Source organism: Colobus angolensis, unplaced genomic scaffold (assembly GCF_000951035.1).
Source record: "Colobus angolensis palliatus isolate OR3802 unplaced genomic scaffold, Cang.pa_1.0 Scaffold431, whole genome shotgun sequence".
Classification (NCBI taxonomy): domain Eukaryota; kingdom Metazoa; phylum Chordata; class Mammalia; order Primates; family Cercopithecidae; genus Colobus; species Colobus angolensis.
Genome location: NW_012117722.1, coordinates 2,787,999 through 2,809,880, shown reverse-complemented (window position 1 = coordinate 2,809,880; position 21,882 = coordinate 2,787,999). Strand labels below are relative to the sequence as shown.

At 34.4% G+C, this 21,882-nt stretch overlaps 1 protein-coding gene across 1 annotated transcript in view; it reads right to left on the bottom strand.

The window, feature by feature from the left end:
• The window catches only part of LMBRD1 (LMBR1 domain containing 1), a 132,659-nt gene that overhangs the window by 55,489 nt on the left and 55,288 nt on the right, over nucleotides 1-21,882 (bottom strand). The window contains exons 6-7 of the mRNA XM_011957046.1: nucleotides 19,292-19,380; nucleotides 15,442-15,515 (exon numbers count right to left, since the gene is read on the bottom strand). Of these exons, the coding sequence (XP_011812436.1) occupies nucleotides 15,442-15,515; nucleotides 19,292-19,380 (163 nt within the window). The remainder of the gene's footprint in view (nucleotides 1-15,441; nucleotides 15,516-19,291; nucleotides 19,381-21,882) is intronic.

Sequence of the window (21,882 nt, the reverse complement as noted above, 5' to 3'; positions counted from 1 at the left end):
CAGTGTCTGTGGAACACATATTCTTTTCCTCAGCACATGGATCATTCTCAAGGATAAACCATATGTTAGGTTATAAAACAAGTCTTAACATATTCACAAAAATTGAAATAATATCAAGCATCTTCTCTGACCACAATGGAACAAAGCTACAAATTAGTAACAAAAGGAATTTAGAGAACTATACAAACACATGGAAATTAAACAATATGCTCCTAAATGACCAGTGGGTCGATGAAGAAATTAAAAAATAAATTGAAAGAGTTCTTGAAACAAATGATAATGGAAACACAAAATACCAAAAACCTACAGGATATAGCAAAAGTAGCAGTAAAGAGGGAAAATTACAGCTCTAAATGCCTAAATCAAAAAAGAAGAAAAACTTCAAACAAATACTGTAACGATGCATTTTAAAGAAATGAAAAATAAAGAAAAAACCACACCCAAAATTAGGAGAAGGAAAGAAATAAGGATCAGAGCAGAAATAAATGAATTTGGAATAAAACAATAAAAAAGATAGATGAGGCTGGGCGCGGTAGCTCACACCTGTAATCTCAGCACTTTGGGAGGCCAAGGTGGGTGGATCATGAAGTCAGGAGGTGGAGATCATCCTGGCTTAACATGGTGAAACTCTGTCTCTACTAAAAACACAAAAAATTAGCCAGGCATGGTGGCGGGCGCCTGTAGTCCCAGGTACTCGGAAGACTGAGGCAGGAGAATGGTGTGAACCCAGGAGGCAGAGGTTGCAATGAGCCGAGACCACGCCACTGCACTCCAGCCTGGGTGACAGAGTGAGACTCTGTCTCAAAAAAAAAAAAAAAAAAAAGATAGATTAAACAAAAAGTTGGTTTTTCAAAAAGAAAAAATTGACAAATCTTTAGCCAGACTAAGAAAAAAGAGAAAGGAGACCCAAATAAATAAAATAAAAGATGAAAATGGAAACATTATAACTGATACTACAGAAATTCAAAGGATCATTAGTGGCTACTATGAACAACTAATTATATGCCAATAAATTGGAAAATATGAAAGAAATGGATAAATTCCTAGACACATACAACCTACCAAACTTGAACCACGAAGAAATTCAAATCCTGAACACACCAGTAATAAGTAACGAGTAACAAGATCAAAGCTGTAATAAAAAGCCTCCCAGTAAAGGAAAGACCAGGACCTACTGCTGATCTACAGCCAAATTCTATCAAACATTTAATGAAGAACTAATACCAGTTCTACTCAAACTGCCCCAAAATATGAAGGAGGAGGGAATAGTTCTAGTTGCATTCTACAAGACTCTGATACCAAAACCAAAGACACCTGGGGGAAAAAAAAAAAAACTACAGGCAAATATCTCTCATGAATATTCATACAAAAACCCTTATCATATATTAGCAAACCAAATTCAACATTAGAAAGATCATTGGTTATGACCAAGTGGGATTTATCCATGGGATGGAAGGGATGGTTCAACAAATACAAATCAATCATTGTAATACATCATATCAACAGAATGAAGGATGAAAACCACATGATCATTTCAATTGATGCTGAAAAAGCATTTGATAATGTTCAACATCCTTTCATGATAAAAACTCTCAAAAAACTGAGTACAGAAGGAATATACCTTAATGTAATAAAAGCTATATATGTCAGGCCCACAGATAGTATCATACTGAATGGTGAAAAACTGAAAGCCTTTCTTCTTAGTTCTGGAGCAAGACAAGGATGCTCACTTTCAACACTGTTATTCAACATGAAAGTCCTCGCTGGAGCAATCAGACATGACAAAGAAAGAAAGGGCAATAAAACTGGAAAGGAAAAAGTCAAACTATCTTTGTTTGTAATGATATAATTTTATATTTGGAAAAACTTAAAGACTCCACCAAAAAACTATTATAACTGACAAGCAAATTCAGTAAAGCTGCAGGATACAAAAATCAACATACAAAAATCAGTAGCATTTCTATATGCCAACAGTGAACAACCTGAAAAACAAATTTTAAAAAGTAAGTCCATTTACAATAGCCCCAAATAAAATTAAATAACTAGGAATTAACTTAACCGAAAAAGTGAAAAATCACTGCAATGAAAACTATAAAATACTGATGAATGAAGAAGACACCAAAAAATGAAAAAATATTCCATGTTCATGGATTGGAGGAATCAATATTGTTAAAATGTTCATACTACTCAAAGCAATCTACAGATTCAATGCAATCCCTATCGAAATAGCAATGACAATCTTCACACACACCAAAAAATAAAACAAAACAAAACAAAACACCTAACGTGTATACGGGATCCCAAAGACCCAGAATACCAAAGCTATCCTGAGCAAAAAGAACAAAACTGGAGGAATCGTATTACCTGACTTTAAATTCTATTACAGAGCTATAGTAACTAAAACAGCATGGTATTGGCATAAAAATAGACACACAGACCAATGGAACAGAATAGAGAACCCAGAAATAAATCTACACACCTATGGTAAACTCATTCTTGACAAAGTTGCCAAAAACATGCACTGAGGAAAAGATCGTTTCTTCAATAAACAGTGCCAGAGAAACTGGATATCCATATGTAGAAGAATAAATCTAGACCTCTATCTCTTGCCACATACAAAAATCAAATCAAAATGAATTAAAGACCTAAGATCAAAGACCTCATACTATGAAACGACTTCAAGAAAACATTGGAGAAACTCTCCAGGACATTGGTCTGGACAAAGCTTCTTGAGTATACCCTAGAAGCACAGGCAACCAAGCAGAAAATGACAAATGGGATTACATCAAGCTAAAAAGCTCCTGCACAGTAAAGGGAACAATCAACACAATTAGGAGACATGGCACAGAATGGGAGAAAATATTTGCAAACTACCATATGACAAGTGATTAATAACCAAAATATATAAGGAACTCAAACAACTCTATAGAAAAAAGCCTAATAATCCTATTAAAAAGTGGGCAAAAGATTTGTATAAACATGTCTTAAAATAGACATACAAATGGCAAACAGACATATGAAAAGGTGCTCAACATCACTGATCATCAGAGAAATGCAAATCAAAACTCAGATTATCATCTCACCCTGGTTAAAAGAGCTTTTACCTAAAAGTCAGACAACAACAAATGCTGGTGAGGACGTGGAGAAAAGGGAACCCTTGTACACTGTTGGTGGGAGTGTAAATTAATACAACCACTATGGAGAATTGTTTGGAGGTTCCTCAAAAAACTAAAAATAGAGCTACTATATGATCTAGCAATTCCACTATTTGACACATACTCAAAAGAAAGGAGGTCTATATATCAAAGACATATCTGCACTCCCACGTTTGTTGCAGCAGTGTTCATAACAGCCAAGATTTGGAAACAACCTAAGTGTCCATCAACAGATGAATGGATAAAGAAAATGTGGTACATATATACAATGGAGTACTATTCAGCCATAAAAAAGAGTAAGATTCTGTCATTTGCAACAACATGGATAGCGCTGGAGGTCATTGTGCTAATTGAAATAACCTAGGCACAGAAAGACAAACATCATATGTTCTGACTTATTTGTAGGATCTAAAAATCAAAACAATTAAACTCGTGGACACAGAGAATTGAAGGATGGTTACCAGAGGCTGGGAAGGGTAGTGGGGCAGTGGGAGGCAGGTAAGGATGGTTACTGGGTACCAAAAAAAAAAAAAGAAAAAAAGAATGAGTAAGACCTAGTATTTGAAAGCACAACAGGGGAACTATAGCCAATAATATTTTCATTGTACATTTTAAAATAACTGGCAGGGCACGGTGGCTCACACCTGTAATCCCAATACTTTGGGAGGCCCAGGTGGGTGGATCACTTGAGGTTAGGAGTTTGAGAACAGCCTGATCAACATGGTGAAATCCCATCTCTAATAAAAATGCAAAAAATTAGCTGGGTGTGGTGGTGGGCACCTGTTGTCCAGGCTACTCGGGAGGCTAAGGCAGGAGAGGGAATTGCTTGAACCCAGGTAGTGGAGGCTGCAGTGAGTTGATATCATACCACTGCACTCCTCCAGCCTGGTAACAGAGTGAGACTCTGTCTCAAAAATAAATAATTAAATTAAATTAAATTAAATTAAATAACTAAAAGAATATAATTGGACTTTTTGTAACACAAAGCATAAATGCTTGAGGGAACAGATACCGAATTTGCCATGATGTGATTATTATGCATTGCATGCCTATACCAAAATAAGTACTCCATTGATACACCTACTACGTACCCACGAAAACCAAAAATAATTTTAAAAAATGTTCCAAGGAACATTTCTTTTGAGCTTGAAGTTTCAAATTTTGAAAGCTTTCAGATTTTGGATTTTCAGATTAGGGTAGAGTAATTTCCCTCTAATTACTTCAATTCTTATCAAATGTATATTTTCAAAATATATACTTTGGTAAAATATAAAAGGAAAAATATATAAATGGGTTTAAAATTTATATCGTAAGGTTGAAAAGTTACCTACTGGGTACAACATTCACAATTTGGGTGACGGCCACACTAAAAGCCTAGACTTCATCACAATGCAATATATGCATGCCAGAAATCTGCACTTGCACCCTCTAAATATATTTTTAAAAATTAAAAGAATTTCATTTATATTTTTTATATTAAATTATACATCCTCAAAACATTGGAAAATATGAAGAATAAAGCCTATGGGAACCAAAGTACCTGATAGTTCCTTTAACATTTCCTTATAGGATTTTCCTGTCCTTATTATTATTTTAACCTATTTGATTTGGTTATTCTAGTACTTCCATATTCTTTAAACATTATTGATAAAAAGTAACAGAATAATTTAAGACTCTGGTTAATATATAGCATTATATGATTATTTATCAATTCTTATTACTTACTGTATCAGTCCGTTCTCACAATGCTATAAAGAACTACCTGAGACTGGATAATTTATAAAGAAAAGAGGTTTAATGGGCTCACAATTCCACCAACTGTACAGGAAGCATGGTTAGAGAAGCCTCAGGAAACTTACGATCATCACAGAAGGCAAAGGTGAAGCCAGCAAGTTATATGTTGCTGGAGCAGGAAGAACAGAGTGAAGTGGGAGGTGCTACAGATTTTTAAACACCCAGATCTGGTGAGAACTCTATCATGAGACAGTACTACGAGGATGGTGCTGAACCATGAGACACTACCCCCATGATCCAATCACTTCCCACCAGGCCGCAACTCCGACACTTGGGATCACAATTCAACATGAGATTTGGATAGGGACAGACAGTCAAACCATATCATTCATATTATTTTAATAATCCAATAGAATGTTGCCTTTTACAACAAAATGCCATGGCAATATTTTGCTAAACCCAGTTTATATGCAGGTATGTTTCCCTGTCCTCTCAACCACCTCTAATCTAGGCCTATTTGACCTCAATGCTTGTTATTCTGTGTTGGATGGATTAGGTTCCCTGAATGTACTAACTGCAGTGCTCAATACTGTTTCCCAAGGAACCTTTTGGTTTAGTCACTATTAACAACATGGCCTTATTTACAGTCTACTGTCAAACACAAGGCCTTCTGAATTATCCTAAACTGGTCTGCTGGTTTCACTTTCTACAAATCCATCTTCTACATTGTTTCTAAAGTGATCTCACTCTAATACCCAAACCAGTATATGTTATTCCTCTAATTAATATCTTTTAAGATTCTACAGGACTAATAAATGTATTTTTCAAAGCATTCTGGTATGAGTTCCTAGGAATCTGTAAAGGTGCCACTAGGGCCACTACAGAAGGTAAGGCAGCTAGCCATGCAGGAATCTGCTGCTACTTTAACCAGAGCAATTCTACTTGTTCCCAACCTTTATATGTATATGAACATATAAAATTGTTTTAAAAAGTTGTTTTGCTGTTTTTTAATGAAAGGTACAATTACTGGTTGGTATTGGGAATAGACTCTAATTAACGTAATTTTGCATATAAAGCACTTCATGACCTGATGCTTACCAACTTGTTAACTTTATCTCAGGCTTCTGAATTGTTCATTGTTCTTAAAACACTACAATTTTTATGCTACTTCAGGCTTTGTCCAACATACACATTTTATTCCATGTAGTGCCCTCATCTAGAATGGCCACCTTCTCATCTTATTTCATTAACAACTGTTAATGCCCTTCAGGTCTCGGCTTAATTACAATATGTCTGAGAAACCTTCCCTAACTTGTAAATGTCCCTTGCTTATAACTCAATTATAATGCATAGGTATTTTAACATTATTCATCTGCACATTTGTTTTATCACTAGATCTGCCAAACTTGGCTGAACAGATTTCTAGGCCAGACTAGTAACAACTACAGTAGACTATATGGTATGTAATGACTAGGTCCCAATTCTTTTTCCTCCTATATTTGTTTCAAGAACAAAAATTTATTAAATTAATAAAATAATTTCTCCAAGAAGATAATAATTAACCAAGAAGCTTTTAGGAAGAGAGAGCTCTTAATTCACACAAAGTTATTTCCTTAAATGGAATTGATATACTTATTAGAAGAGCTGAACTGAATTTCTAAATAGCTTAATATAAAATATTTTGTAAAATAAAAAAGTTTCTGAACAACGTGTGGTAACATAAGACCAGAACAAATACTATTTTTAAATTTTTAATTGTCCGAAGACAACAAGTAGAAGAAAGGTGCTATCGTTTGGTTACCAAGCTTTTAGCTTGTTTTTGGATTGCATTTTCAATAATTATCAGGAATTTAACTATAATATTTAGATTATGATAAGCTTGACATAGACCTTATATAAAACATTATAACTTTCAAAGTCTTTAAACAACAATCTTTTGAACTTCAGACTTTTTTTTAATGTACAAAAAGGCTATCCTTTTCAGAAACACAAAACTTTTATTACTTACTACTGCCCTCTAGTGAATTTCCAGGAAAAAAAAATCAGAAAACTAAAGAGATTGTATAGTTTAAAATGTTTCTATTAATAGGTTGGCCATAATTGTCACCAAATTTATTAACTTTGACTTCCAAGAATAAATCACCAACTCTATTTGAAAACTAAAATCTTTTAAAATAATATATACAAACTACATTCCTAATACCTTCTTTCACAGCTCAGTTTAGAATGGGACCTTTCTTTACATATCTCTCTTCTTTATCTGGAATGATGGTTTCCAACTCTGCAGGCCTTAGATTACAGTAAATGGTCAATGCTGAATACTACCTGTAGACTTAATAAATGTCTTCCACATATTTGTGAAATCTACTATTCAAAGATATACATGCTATTATGATTAATGAAACAATACAGGTACTCAAGACTTTCTTTTTAAGTATTCACTGAGTCTAAGATGTATATATTTTCTTACATTTAGTTATCAGTGAAATTTGGATGCATCTAAAAATTGAAGGCATCATATTATTGAAGGCCAGGCAGAAGCCATGACATAGTTGTCGTTACATGCACATTCACAAATTTGGTCACAGCAAGTTACATTACAGTCACTTCAGTTGAACTACAAGCATTCTGGGTACAATTATTGAGTTTAATTGGCACTTATGTCTTAAAAGATAATATGATTTGACATTAAAACAAAAAGTTAATGTGTAAGTAAGGAGAAAGAATGAAGAAACATCAATAGTAAAGAAAAAATATTCATTAGAACAATGGGCATAATTCTGTATTTTCTTACAAAGCAACAGTCAAGTGCTTCATAAGCTTAAGAAAGGGAAATATCCAAAACAGAAGTTATTTTGCATTTTTCTGCTTAGGTATATACAAAAGGATTCCCTTCTTCTATATGGCAAAAAAAGAAACAACAACAAAACATCTTAAATTTACAGGATAGGTGTGTTGGTGGTTTCAAAGAAAATCCCAGAGATAAGACTAGAACACACAAGAAAAGCTGCACATCAATTCTCTTGATAGCATAAAAGACAATACACTATTTTAGCTTCTGTGTATGAGTGAAAACATGTGAAACTTGTTTTTCTGAGCCCAGCTTATTTCACCTAACATAGTGCCTAAAACTAGCTACTAAGAGAGGAGAGGCCGGTAAGGGTAGGGAGTACGGAGGGGAGATGAAGAGAGGCTTGATTAATGGGTACAGTTAAAGAGACAAAATAAGACCTAGCGTTCGATAGATCAGTAGGGTGACTACAGTCAACAATAATGTATTGTATATTTCCAAATAGCCAGAAGAAAATAATTCAGATATTCCTAGCATAAAGAAAAGATAAATGTTTAAGGTGATGGATATTCCAATTACCCTGATTTGATCTTCATACATTGTATGGAAGTCTCAGACTATCACATGTACTTGGAAAATGTGTATACCTATTATGTATCAATAAAAATAAAAGACAATACAGTTGGTTCCCATGTCACAATGGTTCAACTTAGGATTTTCATCCTTTGTGATGGTATAAGACCATTCTTTTTTACTTTCAGTACAGTAGTGAATAATTTACATAAGAAAGCATTTGATATTTTATTGTAAAACAGGCTTGGTGTTAGATAATTCTGTGCAACTATAGGCTAATGTAAGTGTTCTGAGCATGTTTAAGATAGGCTAAACTAAGATACTGTGTTCAGATAGGCTAAACTAAGCTATGATGTTCATTAGTTTAGGTGTATTAAATGCATTTTCACACTGACAATATTTTCAACTTATGATGGATTTAACAGAATGTAACCCCACTTAAGTCAAAAAGCATCTGTGTCATACAGTAAAACATGAACATCAATAACCAATTCAAAAAGTGATTTAGAATTCTCACACTCCAAATATAAAGTTTTAGGAATGCCCTTCATTTCATATTTTCCTTGTTATGAATGCAGATAAATCCAAGAAATCTCACTCAAAAATATAAAACAAAGATTATAAATGATTCAGAAAAAATTGTCAGATTTTTCCTTATAGTGATACATAAAGTAACGGTGCACCTTACAATCAGTAGCATACATTCAGTGAAATGTGCTATCACATAGGCTGAGAAATTTGACTTTTAAAGGGAATTTCTTTCTCAAAATATTATTGAGAACCACTGCTATGGTTCATAAGGTGTTGTAACATGAACTGAATGTTTGTCTTCTCCTAAAATTCGTATGTTGAAATCTAATCCCCAGTGTGGTATTTGTAGGTGGAGTTTTTGAGAGGTAATTGAGTCATGAGGGTGGATCCCTTATAAATAAGATTAATGCCCTTATAAGAAGGGTCACAATAGAGCTTGCTTCCTTTCTCTCCCTGCTCTTTATCATATGAGTGTAGAATGAGAAGACAACCAACCGCAAATCAAGGAAGAGGGCCCTCACCAGACACCAGACACCTTGATGTTGTACTTCCCAGTCTCTAGAACCATGAGAAATAAAAGTCTGTTGTTTGAGTCACCCAGTCTATGGTACATCTGTTGTACTGACCTGAACTAAGACATGGAGGCAAACCAACATTTGATGGGTATAAGAAGAAAGTATTAAACGCTTTATTTCTATATTTGAATCTTTATCACTTTAATTTTCTTTAACCTATCAGTTTATATTTTACATTAAATGTACATAAGTTAGCATAATAATATGTAAATATGCATTTATAATCATAAATATCCTGGTGGACATATTTAAAGTTTTATGGATAAAGGTATATAGTGAACAATTTAGCAGTCACTGCTTCTATAGGCACTTCACTGGTCTATACGATACATTTTGCTGAAGACATCATTATTCAACATTTCCCCACTTGGTGGCACCAAAAAATTAGAATATCTACATATATATCCATGCCTACAAGTTTTACTTTTTAAAATTTAATAAGCATCAATTCCCTTTCAATGTAAGCTTAAAATAACAGGCAAACTAATATGCTGTTTGACCTTCTTCTCCTAAAGCTCACTGCCCAATTATTTGGCAGGGTAGTCAGAATCAGTAAAATTTAAATAATCAACTAGTTTCAAAAATAAACAATAATACATAACTAAGAAATTCACATTTGACTGACACATAAAATAAAAAAACTTCTCTAGCCTCAATACAAAAAAAAATTCAGTTACAAATTCTGTAAGAAATACAATTTTTACATTTCATATATGTAGGGTCAAAGTACTCAAGTATTAATTTCCCACTCTGGGTACTTAATAATTAAGATTAAACGTGTTCTACTCCTCATGAATATTTTCTATACCCTCTTTTAAGCTGCCACAAGAAAAGCCCAGTTCTCAAGCTTTTCCAAGGTAAGTTAGGAGAAAACTTTGTATCCCAACTACAAGCAAATATAATTATACTATTTAACCACCTATCTACAATAAAACCACATATCTATAAATTGTTGGTTTTCACTGAACTTTTACTAAAATTCCAGTAAGTATTATTGGCTCATTTTCACAGATGGTGAAGCTTGGGATCAGGTAATAGATTTTTAAAAAACTCACACCCATGACTGGAGCTCAGCTATACACACCATGATGCCGCTCTTGAACGGGGCATCATCTACCTTCCTCTTCCCCTCCCTCTATATATCACAGGTATTAAAACTGGTCAAATCACGGCTTGGTAGCAAAACCTGAGCTTTGAGTACTTGTAGTGCTATTCAAAAGATATTATCTCTCTATCCACACTCCCCCAACCTCAACTAACCACCATTCAATTATGAATGCCTTTTCACTTACCTTTGAATAAGGAACATTCTCACTGATCATAATACAACTGCTTTTTGCATTTGGTTTATTTTCAGTGAGAGAGGTGGGAACTATAGTTTGAACCATATGAAACTGTGAATATTCAACTGTTTAAGCTAATAGTGACTATTAAGTGGCCAGTAGATTCCAAGACTTGGTGGATTATTTAATTAAATCCTCACTACTTTATTACTTAAATATTATACCACTATAAAGATGAAGAAATTTAGATGGGAAAGTAGGTCAGGAGACCCATGGACTTGAGATCCACATTTCAGCCCCTCCACACCAATTATTTTAATTTTATTGTTTACGCTGCTTAAAGAAAACAAATAACTGCTAGGAATTGGATCTTAGCAGGCTGTTACACTGGAATCACTCCCTTGGCCTTAGGGCTTAAATGGCCCCTCTCTACCTATTTAGCAAACTCTTTTATGTGTTCCTGGCTCCCACCCTCAATCCCATCATTATAAGGTCCTCTGGTTGTTTTATCAATATCCTTCAGCCCAGCCCTCTATACAGTAAAGTATCACATAATGTCATCAATGGATTCTTGGAAACTGTGACTTTAAGTGAAATGATGTATAACAAACCAATTTTTTTATTTTTTTTTTTGTGAGACGGAGTCTCGCTCTTGTCACCCAGGCTGGAGTGAAATGGCGCAATCTTGGCTCACTATAACCTCTGCCTTCCGAGTTCAAGCTATTCTCCTGCCTCAGTTTCCCGAGTAGCTGGGATTACAGGAGCCCACCACTAAGCATGGCTAATTTTTGTCTTTTTAGTAGAGATGGGGTTTCACCATATTAGCCAGACTGGTCTCAAACTCCTGACCTCAGGTGACCCACCCAACTCAGCCTCCCAAAGTGCTGGAATTACAGGCATGAGTCACTGCGCCTGGCAACAAAACCAATTTTACTACAAACTAATTGATGTAAACAAGAGCTAACTTCCTATCGCATATTTCTGGTCACAAGAACATCATCAAACTTCTAAATAAAGATTCAAAGCACTTCTAATATTAAATACTGAAATAAATGTAAGCTCTACATACATTTAGGAAAGATCAATAAAAACAAAATACTCGGCCGAGACAGGCGGATCACGAGGTCAGGAGATCAAGACCATCCTGGCTAACCCGGTGAAACCCCGTCTCTACTAAAAAATACAAAAAACTAGCCAGGCGAGGTGGCGGGCACCTGTAGTCCCAGCTACTCGGGAGGCTGAGGCAGGAGAATGGCGTAAACCCGGGAGGCGGAGCTTGCAGTGAGCTGAGATCCGGCCACTGCACTCCAGCCTGGGCGACAGAGCAAGACTCTGTCTCAAAAAACAAACAAACAAACAAACAAACAAAAATACTCAACTTGGTGAATCAGTGAGTGACGAAGGTTGTGGTCATAGTGGTTTAAATTAAGGAATAAATGTTTGCAAAGTGAAAATTATAAAGAGCACCTCCTACCACCACACAGTTCAAAAACAAAAACAAACAACAATGTTGGGCTAGCTGAACGTTTTTGTATCAATTATTGTTATGCACTTGTATGTAGTATACTTTATGAATTTTTCTTATACAATAATTTGCATTCATTCATTCATTCATTTTCTAACCCACTTATTCTTAGTTCAGGGTCACGGGTGGCTGGAGACTATCCCACCAGTTCAGATTGCGAGGCAGGAACCAAAACTGGACAGGATGCCATTCCAACTGCAGGGTACACTCACACATACCTACACTAACTCCTACTGGCACAATTTCAGACATACCAATTCACCTAATGTGCACATCTTGGAAATGTGGGAGGAAAACCAGAGTACCCAGAGAAAACCCATGCAGACATGGAAACAACGTGCAAACTCCACACGGTGGCCCTAGCCAGAAACTGATCTTTTTTCACATCAACATTATAAGAAAACAACATGAAAAAAAATGTTATTGAGGACCTGCTGTATTCTAGAAAAGTGAAGCTCTTTTAAGGATAGCTTAACTAATTCAGTATGAATATTATGTTGGTTCAATTGATTTAAATAATTTTCAAAGTTTCCAGTTAAATATAAAATAGTTTAAAATATTTCTTTCCAATAATATCATTCCTACAAAGAAGCTCTCTTTGAAATAGTTTTAATAACAACTGACTTTCTCCACTCCCACTTGCTACCCTCATAGCTTATTTAATTCAGAACCACCAGAGTAGTACTGTTAAAATGTTTGTCAGAGCCCATGACTTTTCCATTTAAAAACTTACAGTGGCTTCTAATCTCAATCAGTATAAAATTCAAAACCCTAACTGTGGACTATAAAGCTCACATGACATGGTCTCTTGTTACCTCTCAATGAAACTTTTACTACTCCCCCTTGTCAACTGAATTCCAGCCACAATAGCTCTGCCTCCTTGCTAGTATCTGAATATAACATGTACATGCCCACCTCAGAATCCTCACCCTTACTCTTCTGTCATGACTTACTTTCACTTCATTCAGGTCTCTGTTCAGATGTTAGAAACTATTCCTGATCTTTACAGTAGTCTCAGCCTCTACTACTGTCTATCTCCTTATGCTGCCTTATTTTTCCTCATAGTATCTACCAACTGACCACTGGGAGACATGTCTCCGTGCATCTTTCATTTCTGCATATTTTGCAAGCCAGGAGCTAACTGACATCCCCGCCCAACCCACCACTGTTTTTTTTTTTCTGTACCATCTTTTCAAAGATCTTTGTATAGCAAATAGTCTTGGTAGATACACAAAATATCTTTCCCTGCAGCAAGGGACAGGCATGCTTACCATCCATTATAAAAGATTCGGCTGGGCGCGGTGGCTCAAGCCTGTAATCCCAGCACTTTGGGAGGCCGAGACGGGCGGATCACGAGGTCAGGAGATTGAGACCATCCTGGCTAACACTGTGAAACCCCGTCTCTACTAAAAAATACAAAAAACTAGCCGGGCGAGGTGGCGGGCGCCTGTAGTCCCAGCTACTCGGGAGCTACTCGGGAGGCTGAGGCAGGAGAATGGCGTAAACCCGGGAGGCGGAGCTTGCAGTGAGCTGAGATCCGGCCACTGCACTCCAGCCTGGGCGATAGAGCGAGACTCCGTCTCAAAAAAAAAAAAAAAAAAAAAAAAGATTCAGCTTCCCTAAGCTCAGGGTTCCTCTTCTACAACCCACTCAATTATGTGCAGGTCTCATCTAGTTCTCTCCCCATTGCCCTAGGGGAACTGGGACTCGGAAAACCAATACAAAAAAAAAGTTGATCCTATGGCTACTGCTATTGCTGTGAGTAGAAGTCTTACATCTTCAGTTGCCATTCATAAAACTGGCAGCTTACAAGTAGGGTAAATATCGTAGGCCCTTCATAGTTCTTGACATTGACATTACATATTGAATTTCTCTCTATTTTTTTTCTCCTGACTAATGTTTCATTGATTGCTATATCCTCATTTCTCTATAGGTTTCAAAGCACTTTTACAAATAGTATCATCTGACCTTCAAAAATCCCTGTGGAACATTTTCTATTTCCATTTAATAGGGAAGACACTGATCCAGAAAGGTTAAAGGACAAACCCAAGATTAGCATAACACATCAGTCACAGAATAATAGCAATTAGAATCCAGGTCTAATTCCTAATTTGTTATTAACTTGTGACTACTTCTTAAAAGACAACTACTATACTGTACATTCTGTGAGACAGAAGAATAATCACCCACTGATATTAGATGGCAAATTCCTTACATGGTATCACATAAAAACACAAAAATGTCAATGAATAATAAAACTGAGTACCCAAACAAGCACCTGTAAGACACTGAAATGTTTGTCTTTTGGGGTTCTTTTATTATACATTACGGCACGTGAATGATCATGCGACAAAACTAGATTCTGCTCTTACAGTAATAGCCACTTCCTTTGTGTCTAAAGGAAGACATCTTAAGAAAATACCCAAAAAAGTTTCCTTTGTAACCAGAATTTTCATCTTTGCAAGAATTAAGAGTGCTTCCACATAAACTTCATTAATCTGAAAGTTTCCAGATAATATTAATGCTGCTTATACAACTCTCAAGATAGGTAATAAAGAAGCATTTATTACTAGCTTTTTATCTATAATGTGAGCAAAAGACTCAAAGAGAAGTCTGTATACAACTTGGTCAGTCATTTATAATTCACACCTTACCACTTCCAGGAAGACTGAAGGGAAAAAAAGTCTGAGAAAGTAAGAATAGATTTCATATACAAGAGAAGTGTCAAGTTATATAAGATATCTGATTTTAAAAGCCCTATATTCCCAAGTAGAGTAAATCTGCAAAATCACTAATAGATATGGTCTATGGTTCAGAGTTCTAATATGCTTATAAATCTATTAATGTGCTTATAAATCTATATGCATCTATAAGCATATAGATTTATAAGCATGCTTATAAATCTATTAATATGCTTATATTATATATGCTTATATTATAAATGTATTAATATGCTAATAGGCATATAGATTTATAAGCATATCAGATAATATTATCAATCTATTATATAGAATTATAAGCATAGATTATTATAACAGTATATAATCACCTTCAAGGTTCGTAAGTTATAAAACTTGATTATTACATTGCACAAATACAGCTAAAATGATGACGACTAAGTAGTTAAAATTTTACCCTTAAGTAAAGAAAACTGAAGAAAAGTTGAAAAAGAATCAAAATATTATAAAGGAAAACAATAAAGTTTAATAAATTACTAAGGCAAAAAAATTGTTTTATAAGGCAATTTTAACTCAATTATTCCCATTTCACTTACTGTGTAAGTTATAGCTGCCAACATTCCGATCAAGGTCAGAGAACTGATAGAAAATGACAACGCAGCTAAACCATCTGTGAAGAAAGAAAAATTGTTAAAAATGTACATATATACTACTCAAATACTTATATTTGGCAAATTAACATAGAAAGTTGAGCTGCTTACACAGTTTGAAGAAATAAAAACCACTATGTATTACCGTATTCTTGAAGTGCTAACTCCAAGTGGAGGAAAGAGTTTCTAAAGGACTCTTTAAAAACTGATTTGTGAAAAATCTTTCAGACTAGCTGAGATTTTCTTTCCTTCACCTCTTAAAATTAAGAGGAAAATTATTGGCTAATTATTGGGCCCAAAAAGAGATGAGTAAAATACCAGATGCTCAAAAGGTGATTAAAAAGATCACATGGCCTTTCTTAATGGCAGACCCTGAGAAATAACATTTCATAGGAAAGCTACTGACCTTGACTCTTTCTCCCTTCTCCCCTCACTCAGTCTTGAGACTTCCAGTTTTTTTGTTCTTAATTTTCAAATCAGTTCTTAATAGACAGTCAAAAACTAAAATCTTAATTAAAGAGTTTATTTCACTTTTTAACTTGAAAGGACAAGCTTGCCCACTTGGCAGAAAAATAAAAGCAAACACAACTAGAAAATAGATTCAAAAATACACATACACACACACACACAGACACAAAATACTATGCTAATTAGTTGGATTTAGGAAATTATCTAAAGGAAGGTCAAAGAGTGAGGGGCAGGAATGACACTTCCACATAAATATATCAAATTATGTAATAAAATACTATGCAAATCTGAATATTCTTAGGTAGGAGCAATACTTTTTCCAGTTTTAATACAGATCCTATTAGGCCTGTATTGATCGAGTTTAAATGCAAGTCCTGTGGAACCAAATACAAAGTTTCGATTAATTTAATGTATTAACACTAATCTTTTATGAGTACTAATAAAATTATAATGATCTATCATCTTAAAACTCATGTCTCAGTTTTGTATAACACATAAAGAGAGCATATTATTAACAAATTCACAATCATGCAAGGCAAATTTTTAAGCCTTAATTTTTTAAAACGACTTTTTATCAAATCAAAGACATTTTGATGCTGTTACTTTATTGATCATACCAGAAGTATCAACAGAACGTGTTCATATAACTAGGAGGGGTCTGACATCTGGCTGATAATAATTTTAAGGCACTATCACCTGTAAAACATATCTCCCAAACACAGATGTAAAAATCTGAAAAATTATGTGCCTTAGAAATGATAAAATAGACATGCTGACATATTTGGCCAATCAAAATGTTAATATTACTAATAGTCAAAATCATCTGAACCAAATAACTCAAAATTGATCATTATTAATTATTCCCATTTGGGTAAAAGATGAATAAAAACATGTGCTGAAGATACTTGAAGATGCATTCTCTTTATATGTTAGGGGGTCTTTGATCTGGGCATATACATCTTTATGATATAATAAATCCTATTGTAAACAAGTTGTAGTATAGTCACAAAATGTATTACTCTGCTGCAATAAAAAGGAACTACTAATACAAATGAATTTTAAAACATTATTTCATGAAAAATGCCAGGCATACACAAAAAAGAATCATCATTAATAAATGGAATCAGAATTCCACTTACAATATTCAAAAAAAGCAAAACTAATATAACTAATATATAGTGGCAGAAATTGTAACAATGGTGCCTCTCCTGGGGGATGATATTAACTGAACGACATACTGCAAAAAAATTGCTGGAGTGATGGATGTGTTCTATACCTTGACTGCAATCGGTTACAATGACTGTATACATGTATCACGAGATCTATGCATTTTACTACATATAAAGCATTTTCTTAAAAAGGGTTATATAGGCCAGGTGCAGTGACTCATGTCTGTAATCCCAAAACTTTGGGAGGCCAAGGTGGGCGGATTACAAGGTCAGGAGTTTGAGACAAGCCTGGCCAATATGGTGAAACCCCATCTCTACTAAAAATACAAAAATTAGCTGAGCATGGTGGCGGCTACTCAGGAGGCTGAGGCAGAAGAATCACTTGAAACAGCAGAGGTTGTAGTGAGCCAAGATCACGCCACTGCACTCTAGCCTGGGTGACAGAGCAAGACTCCATCTCAATCAATCAATCCAATCAATCAATCAATAAAAAGGTTTATACCCTTGATGCCTGAAAAATGCAATGCAAGGAGGCGGGATGAGAGATGAAAGGACTGAAAATTAAGAATAGTTGGGTAACTGTTTTCGACTTACATAGCTGATCTAGAGTGATAAGTAACATGTATACTAGAATATGGTGTTTAACATTGGAGACAAAAAAAAAATAAAGACTAAAGAGAATGGAATTACAAAAAAACAGAATAATGCTACCTATCTAATCACCAATTCAAGTTATACTAATACTCAAAGTATAACTTATGAAATAACGTTTAGGGTAGAAGAGTAGTTACTCAAGATATCTAAAGGAGTTAACTCCAAGAAAAGAAGCCATTAATTTATCAGCGATAGAATCAAGGTACACAAATCTGACGATTCAGTATTAGTAGATGCCAGGCCTGCTACCCTTATTCTTGCTGGTATCAGTAAGATATTAATGAATCACAATTTACAACATGAGATCTTAAGTGGAAATCAAGAAAATTAAGAACTCATACAGCAGACTGCAAGACTTAATTTAATCATTGTTTAGTATTGTACCTGGGTAAAAAGAAAGAAGTGCTGATCAAAGAATGTACAGTACCTATTAGAATAGTCAAAAAAGCAATTTTTCTGCATAATATTTATAGAATAAGTACACTAGGTATCTTTGAAAATAAGGTTACTATGTTCAAATGCACAAGGAATTTTTAATATGATACACAGTATTTTAACATCACTTTCTAACGCCAAAGTTATTTTTTCAATGATTAAGCAACTTTCTTAATCTAACCCATGAGCCTTTTTTTTTTCTGTAAAAACTTAGGTCACACAGAGTAAGTTAAGGAAAACTTCTAGAAAAGCCATGCCAAAATATTTTGATGAGGTAAATTTATAAAACAGTATTTAATTCACACAAAACCTCTGTAATTTATATTTTATATAAAAGATGATTTAATCTCAAACAAAAACATAAAGGTTCTCTCTTACTAATTAAAAATTAAAAATAAAACCCAATATACCCAGTATATTTCTTTAACATATTATTTTATATTATCCTAAGTGAATTGGAAATTATAAGAGCCTCACTGCTAAAATACTTTGAAGAAAAGATTAAATTTTCTTTCAACATGGTAATTTTATGAACAGGTCAAGAAAATAGCTACGTAATAGCTAGAAGGCTAAAAGCAAACCTTAAGAATGCAATACTTCTAATTTGTCTAGCATTAGGTTCAAAACGAGTTAGAAAAACAGTGGGGTTTAATTTTTTTTTTTTTTTTTTGGAGACAAAGTCTCGCACTGCCTTGCTCAGTCCCCCAGGCTGGAATGCAATGGTGCAATCTCAGCTCACTGCAACCTCCACCACCTGGGTTCAAGAGATTCTCCTGCCTCAGCCTCCCGAGCAGCTGGGATTACAGGCACCTGCCACTGCACCCAGCTAATTTTTGTATTTTTAGTAGAGACGGGGTTTGGCCATGTTGGCCAAGCTGGTCTCAAACCCCTAACCTTGTGATCCACCCCCAACCCCTCAGCCTCCCAAAGTGCTGGGATTACAGGCACGAGCCACCACATCCAGCTGGGGTTAAATTCTTAACAAAATACAAATAGACTGCTTCTCAAAAGTTCGAAGTATCAGGAAATATGAATTACTATGTTTTTTTTTAAAAAAAAACGATACTTACGACTACTTCCAAGTTCTTCAAATAGGAACTTCACTTTTTCCCATTCTGTAGAATTTTTGTTATTGGGAACATTCAATGGAACAAAGGCACTACAAAAGACAAAATAATTGTTTTAATAGCTTTAAAGATAAAATGTTAAATTAGATAGTTTGAAATTCAAATTATTTTTCTTCAAAACAATAAATAAAATCTGTACTATGCACAGAGGGGAGTGAAGAGTTAAATACCTATGCATTTACTTCATTACAAATTTGTTTTAATAGTTGTATTACTGCATTCAGTAAAATTTCCCTTGTAATCCCGTATGTTTTCTGCACTTAAAATACTTTATTATACTTTAATAAAGCTGGGAAAAAACAAAAAATAAATATATAATATTTTGAGGATGGACCATAGGTTTTAGATGATCAAAACAATCCACAAAAAAGGTTAAGGACATCTGTATTGAATCAGTAAAGCAGAATGTACATGTATGTAATTATTTAAGAAACAAAAGAAATATATTAGAATAAACAGTAAATGTCTCACTGTGGAATCAGAAGTGATTATTACTTTTTTATTAGTATTTTTCTATTAATATATCTTTCAAGATTCTATCCAACAGACACAATGAAAGTAGTTTCAAAACTATTTGTTTTTCAACCCACAGGTGAAGAGGCACTGTAGAAATAATAGAGATAGCTAGCATCCTAGGACCTGCTGTATTATCTCAGACTGGGAAAAGGTAGAATAAATAAATGTTCACTTTATTATCTAGCCCATATCAATAAGAAGAAGATAATCAAGAGACTAAGGTAAAGAGCTGAGTATCCCTTAGGTTGTATATGGGTAGGAACAAACAGGAGTAGGAAGTAAAAAAAAAGAAAAAAAGAATCCCTATTTCCTGCTGCTACTGATAACTCTTATTTTAAAAATGACTGGGCACAGCATGTCAGGAGGTTAAATTTCTAACAGTCTGCATTGACTTCAGTTTACTATATTCTTATTAATCCTCGAGACTTATTTCTCCCCACTTTCAGAAAAAAAAGGTGCTTACTCACAGGCATAGAGGAATAAATGCAGAAAGTTTATTATTTGTTGACCGAGGTATGAAATCAAACAAATGAGAGCAGAGGTGTGGAATCAAGAAATAAAATTATAACATTTTTGTATATGATACATCCATGACACAAATATAAACTAAGCAAGAAAAAACTACCTATATGATATTCCTTTATTTGAACAGAGTTTGTTCTGGATATCCCAGAAAGTATGTTCTGAACTTGTTAGTTGGGAATAACCAATCTGTGAGAGTGGGAAAACAAAAATTTCTGTGTTGTACAAAATACCACCTATCGTACTATTAAAAAAGAAATATGTATTAGGATATCTAAAAATAGCATTCATACTCATAGGGCTCAATATGCAATATTCTAAAACTCAGTATGTCAGTTTTAGGTAATCAAAGATATTGTACAGAAAGAGAAGAAAATTAATTAATCCTTGCTCTTGATGACACACGTTCAACTCCTGAGCAGAATTATCTAGTAGTTCAAATATTCAAAAGAGAGTAACACCAGAGGGAACCTTATATAACCAAAAAAAAAAAATTAAAAAGACTAAGTGACCCACACTACTATCAGAATGACTTCAGGAAAATACTTCGAAAGCATCCATCAGAGAGTTAACATTTGAGCACTTAGTATTTTAGGTACAAACGAAAGCACAAATTCAAAGCAGGTTCCTAAATCACTTTACCACCAGGACTTTATAATCTAAAAAACAGACCTAAAATATTTTCACATAAACTAAGAAAACATCCGTAAGTCGAACTCAAAATATGGCAAAGGCACTAATTAATCAACACAGACCCTGGCCTTAATTCTGCAGGATGTTGATGAACCAGGCTTTCCTTTTTCAATGGAACTGATGTAGGGTAAGAAGACCCAGAGGGCAGAGCAGCACCTGACTGGTATAAAAACATGTCAACCTTTTAACCATCAGAAAGAATAAACCACTGTTCATTGGCCAAATAGCAGCCCCACAGACAAAGATCTATAAAGAAAAAGAAATGCCTACCAACAGATGAAAAGGCAACTGAAGTCAAATAAATTTATAATACAGATATATCAGTTCTGAGGAAAGAGACAGCAATTAAGATTATCAGGTATTTAGTATACTAAATGAAATAGCGATGACCTTAAAAGTAACCAAGAGTTAGTATACGACGGGATTTGTGTGGTAGAAAGGTTCACATACTTTTAAAATTTCAGCCCTTCTAGAAAAAAAAAAGAAATGTATACAGAGCACCTCAGCTTCCAAAAACACAAAGTATTAGATTCAGCCATTTATGCCTAGTGTTCCATATTGGAATATTAAGCTTGTGGGAGTTATTTATATTTCACTGCTCAAGGTCATCACCAAAGTCTGATTTTTCACTAAAAAAATTTCCAACCTCTGGCATAAATGGGTTAAAATACAAACTAGAGTCTAGTAAGATAATACTTTTCCCTCATGCCCTTGAAAATAATAAAACTAAAAAACTGCTTAGTAAAAATATTTTCTGGGTATATATTTACTGGGTATATACCCAAAGGATTATAAATTATTCT